Here is a 5933-nt window from a genome sequence, read left to right on the forward strand (position 1 = left end):
GGAGAGGACCTGCTTCAGCCTCCTCCACCACCACCACCACCACCACCACCACGCCAGGAGAGGACCTGCTTCAGCCTTCTCCACCATCACCACCACACCAGGAGAGGACCTGCTTCAGCCTTCTCCACCACTATCACCACACCAGGAGAGGACCTGCTTCAGCCTTCTCCACCACCACCACCACACCAGGAGAGGACCTGCTTCAGCCTTCTCCACCACCACCACCACACCAGGAGAGGACCTGCCCCTCCCTCCTCCATCACCATCGCTACACCAGGAGAGGACCTGCTTCAGCCTTCTCCACCATCACCACACCAGGAGAGGACCTGCTTCAGCCTTCTCCACCACCACCACCACACCAGGAGAGGACCTCCTCCCCCACCACCACCTCTTAGAAACGAGTCTGTTTGGTGCCTCCGCATGCGTCATGTGCGTCTATGTGCGTCGGTGCAGGTGAGCATCGTGTGCGTGGATTCGCGTCCTTCTGAGAGGCGGCGGGGGGGCGGGGCGGGCCAGGGGGTGTGGGGTCACACACACACACACGCACACACACACACACACACACACACACACGCGGACGGTACAAAAGGGGCGAGAGGGGGCCGTCCCGGGCTCACATAGTGCCGGAATACCGCGAGAGTGACGCTACATCCCGACATTCTCCTCAGTGAGGCGAGCGCACCGTTTGCGACAAGACGTCCCTCTCTCTCTGTCTCTCCCTCTCACCTCCCTCACACACACGCGTCGCAACCCCAACCCTGGTCGCACCACACCATGAGACTCCAACGCCTCTTAGCCTCGTTGGCGCTCGTGGTCCTGGCCGTCTCCCAGTGTGCGGGAGCCACGGCGGTCTCTCAGACCAGTACCTGTGACCCGAACAAACTTACGGTGTACAAAGTGATGGTTCAGACAGCCTGGAGCAGAGAGGTCTTCCCCAAGCAGTACCCAGAGTGGAGACCCCCAGCGCAGTGGTCCAAAGTCGTGGGTGAGTGGAAAGTTGTCATTCTTCCTCCTTCCCCTTTAGCAGACTGAGGCTGTTTACACACACACACACACACACACACACACACACACACACACACCTCTACCAGGTAGATCTAACATTCACAACACCACCGTGTCTAGCCTCATGTTAAGTTGAATGTTCTATAATTGTATTTATCCTCCTGCCTGATTAGATCTCTTGTGACATTATTACCTTGCTGTGAACTACATTTAAACAGGGTTAGTTATATTTTGTCATCCTTTTCACCATTACTTCACAAGTGTGACTTGAGAATATTCTATTGTGTTATGGTCGACCTGTCTTCTCCCAGTGTTGTATTTTGTTACAGTCAACCAGCCTACCGGTGTTTTTTCGGTGTTACAGTCGACCAGTCTACCAGTGTTGTACTGTGTTATAGTTGCCCAATGTACCAGTTTTATACTGTTACAATCGACCACTGTTGTACGATTTTACAGTCGACCAGTGATATACTGTGTTACAGTCGACTAGTGTTATACTATGTTACAGTCTACCAGTGTTATACTGTGTTACAGTCTACCAGTGATATACTGTGTTACAGTCTACCAGTGCTATACTGTGTTACAGTCTACCAGTGTTATACTGTGTTACAGTCTACCAGTGCTATACTGTGTTACAGTCTACCAGTGCTATACTGTGTTACAGTCTACCAGTGTTATACTGTGTTACAGTCAACCAGTGTTTTACTGTTACAGTCGACCAGTCTGCCAATGTTGTCACGTGTTAATCAACCAGTCTACCAGTGTTGTACTGTGTTATACATTGCCAGTCGACTAGTGTTGTACTGTTTTATAGTTGACCAGTCTACCAGTGTTGCACTGTGTTATAGCCAACCAGTCTACCAGTGTTGTGCCCTTATAGTCAACCGATCAGTCAGTGCTAAACCCTCTTGCGGTCGACCAGAATCTACCAGTATGGTAATGTTATTCAAATCAACCAGAGTCATTCATAATCAACCAGTATCGCCTTAAGATTCCAGCAAATCCTACCTGAGGTGTCTTTTGTGTATTTTCATAATTATTAATGAGTGAATTATCTTTTTTTTTAAGAGTAAAACTAATAGATATTCATGGGATGAATATTTAAATTTTTTCATGAATGATTATCGAAATTAGCAGATACGTAGCTTTTTCAGTATCTAATTTGACGAATCAATCGATCCTCTTTGTTGGAATTCGTATACAGATGATATCACCAATTTTACCCATATCACCGAAGAATGGGAAGATATTATCTTCTACAGTCGTGTAAGAATATACATATTATATACATATATTCTTTTTTTTAAACAAACCAATTTACCAAACCGAAGTGGAACCTTTTGTCCCCTTGAAGAATGCCATTACGCCGCTCTGTGTGACTCCACTTGAGATTGCAATCGACGTGGCCATAAAGCATAGGATTACTGTACGTGAAGGAGATGCAGCTGTCATACAGAAGACATTACATCATTAACCTTGAAGGCTCAGGCTGCAAGGGATCGACTCGAATGAAGCAATCCGGGGGCTTCGTTTCGCCACAGAGGATGTGGTGGTGGTGGGTGGGTGGGTGGTGTGTGGGGGGTTGTTGGAAGGGGTTATGCCCGAGCGCGGATGGTCTATTACCTTATGTGTGTGAGGTAACCTGATTGTACTGTACAGTGGGGGCCCTCACTCATCTTTCTCAATGGCTCGAAAAGTCAATATAATAACTGGAGGAGCTGACACACCCCTCTCTTTCTCTCTCGCTGGGCCGGCCACTTGAACGAAGAGGAGGAGGAGGAGGTGGTGGTGCATGATGGGGGTCAAGTCACGTACTCTGAGAGATTATGAACCGTGGCATTCATAGGGTCAAGAAGATGGACCTTATTGACATATATTGGACATCCTCCAGCAGAGCAGCTCTCTCTCTCTCTCTCTCTCTCTCTCTCTCTCTGTCTCTCTCTCTCTCTCTCTCTCTCTCTCTCTCTCTCTCTCTCTCTCTCTCTCTCTGCTGCTGCTGTCACGGTGTTTATTGATGTTTTCGTTCGGATAAGAAACGAGCAGCGGAACGACGCTGTTGGTCGTTTGGTCGTCCAGGCTGTTGACTTGTATGAGGGGGACGACAGACGACAGTGCGACCCATTTTTTTTTTTTTTGAGCGCCATCGAAACGACCTTTTTTTTTGGAGCGTAATGATGACGACCCGGTCCTTGACCTGACCTAACAGGTCGTCGTGCGTGAAGGAGGGAGAGTCGTTCGTGACCGTCGAGGTCAAGGGTCGTCCCGTCGTCCTCAAGGGTCGTCCTGTCTCACTCGAGGGTCGCGCCTTCGTCTATCAAAAGTGCCTTCATGATTAATCACGTTCGAGTGGGACAAAGATTAATATTGAGCAAAAGTAAACTTGATGTGTCGGGAGGTGTTGGTTAAGAGGCTGGTCGAGTGAGACAAGAGAAGGCCACATGAATCATCATTTACCTCACCATAAATTGCATTAAAGTTACATTTCGGGTTAGATTACAAGTTATATTACTAATTACGTTACGAAAGATAGTTTATCTTTTATTCTTGTACGATTCCTTTTGGCGAGAGCTTAAATGACTTTGAATTCTCTTGATAAATCAGAGAAGCTGCTGTTTCTTCGTTGAGCAAATGGCATCATGTATCATTTTGGCTGGAAAATCAAGTTTCACTTCTATTTCTGACTTGACTTTGGTCTTAGCTTGGCAAAGGGAAAAGAGACACACGGGCCAATGACGAACCACAGTCCTTCTGAGCGTTGAGATCGCTTTCCAAATGGCACAGTGAAATGGGAATTAGAAATATGATGACACGAGAAGAACGCCAGTGTGCCTTTGGAAGGCTGTCGGCCACTGTTGTAGGTGAGGTGAGGTAGGTCTGTCATAACAGGTGCCCTCCCCCGGCCTGAGAGAGAGAGAGAGAGAGAGAGAGAGAGAGAGAGAGAGAGAGAGAGAGAGAGAGAGAGAGAGAGAGAGAGTTTTTTCCCCGTTTCGCGGAACAGCTGAGTTCTATATTTTCATGGAAGAGATTATTCTTCATTCATTAGTCTTTGCCATGTATCTATCTATCTATCTATCTATCTATCTATCTATCTATCTATCTATCTATCTATATATATATATATATATATATATATATATATATATATATATATATATATATCGTGTATAACCTTAGGCCGGGTACCCATATATTGACCAGCCTCACGAAAGAGGAGAATGAACACCTGGGTTGGTTGTGACCCGCCTGCTTGCTTGCCGGCTTGCCCTATTCGGGACTCGAACCCTGGCCCGTTACATGGATAGGTCGCTCCCTGAGTGTGTGTGTGTGTGTGTGTGTGTGTGTGTGTGTGTGTGTAAGCTCGCTATTACAGTGGAATAAATGGGATTCTCAGTGGTGTAAGTGGGTGAAAGGTGCAGGTGGTGTAAGTGCGTGGTAGGTGGGGTGTGGTTGATGGTTCTTAGTGATTGGCGTCTGTTCGTCTGGCACATGGGAGACCAGTTGGCGCCACAGTGACGTCATCTCCATTCGTACATGGTAACTGGTCCTTTAAAAATACGTGATCGTCAACCCTGTCTCTGAATGGCATATATATATATATATATATATATATATATATATATATATATATATATATATATATATATATATATATATATATACCTGTGGGGATGGGTTATAGTGTGTGTGTGTGTGTGTGTGTGTGTGTGTGAGAGAGAGAGAGAGAGAGAGAGAGAGAGAGAGAGAGAGAGAGAGGTTGGAACTGCTCTGTTGATCCCTGGGTTGAAGGAGGAGGGAGGTGTGGGGGGGAGTCAGTGTCCAGCTGTGTCAACACTGCTGCTGAGGTGGTGGTGGTGGTGGTGTGGTGGTGGGGTGGTGAGGTGGTTGGTGGTGGTGAGGTGGTGTGGTGGTGTGGTGGTGTTGGTGGTGGTGAGGTGGAAGTGGTGATGGTGGCATTTGGTGATGAGTGATGGTGATGGGAATGTTGGTGATGTAATTTCTAGTGAAGGCAATGATGATGCGTGGGAAGTCATGTATATACATATATATTCCCACTTGTTCGCTGTTTCCTGCGTTAGCGAGGTAGCGCCAGGAACATACTCAGAAAGACCGCATTTGCTCACATCCATTCTCTAGCTGTCATGTATAATGCACCGAAACCACAGCTCCCTATCCACAACCAGACCCCATAGACCTTTCCATGTTTTACCCCGGACGCTGCGTATGCCCTGGCTTAGTCTTTCAACAGCACGTTGACCCCCCAGTAATAAGTGTGTGTGTGTGTGTGTGTGTGTGTGTGTGTGTGTGTGTGTGTGTGTGTGTGTGTGTGTTTTCTCTACCCAATTTGATGAGCTGATTATTTGGGTTTTAAGCTTATTTGGCCCGGTTCGCAGTGGCCGTCAACGTTCAATTACAATCACATCTCGAATAATCTTGAACACCTTCTCCAGGTGCCTCAAAAAAAGAATCTATGACCATATCCACTAGAATACGTAGTGAAATCTATTTTCTTTTTTTTTTAGTAATAGCCATCGACTGATGACCTAACCTTGCACTAAGATTTCGTAATTCGTGTTGAATTGACTCTCACAATTAGTGTGTCTATTTGTGTGCCTAGGTATGTATGTGGACATAACGCCTGTTGATCGCTGATTGGTCAAGGGGCCTGAAATCCATATATGCAAATTGATCTTACATAATTAACATAAAGTTGAATTGCCGGAGTTTTAGCGGAACTCAAGCGAGACCAATTCACATCTATGTAAATATATTCATCCCTCCGGGAATATGTACGTGCTGATTATGTTCTCGATTTGTATTTTGTAGACGCCTGTTTTTCATAGAGAGAGAGAGAGAGAGAGAGAGAGAGAGAGAGAGAGGGAGAGAGAGAGAGAGAGAGAGAGAGAGAGAGAGAGAGAGAGAGAGAGAGA

General features: G+C 46.5%; 1 protein-coding gene across 1 annotated transcript in view; it reads left to right on the forward strand.

The window, feature by feature from the left end:
* Positions 1 to 597: 597 nt before the first annotated feature.
* Positions 598 to 5933, forward strand: part of mspo (M-spondin) — a 58482-nt gene continuing 53146 nt past the window's right edge. Inside the window, exon 1 of the mRNA XM_071657977.1 lies at positions 598 to 985. Coding sequence (XP_071514078.1) covers positions 775 to 985 — 211 coding nt within the window. The 5' untranslated portion in view covers positions 598 to 774. The remainder of the gene's footprint in view (positions 986 to 5933) is intronic.

This window comes from Panulirus ornatus, chromosome 65 (genome assembly GCF_036320965.1).
Source record: "Panulirus ornatus isolate Po-2019 chromosome 65, ASM3632096v1, whole genome shotgun sequence".
NCBI lineage: Eukaryota > Metazoa > Arthropoda > Malacostraca > Decapoda > Palinuridae > Panulirus > Panulirus ornatus.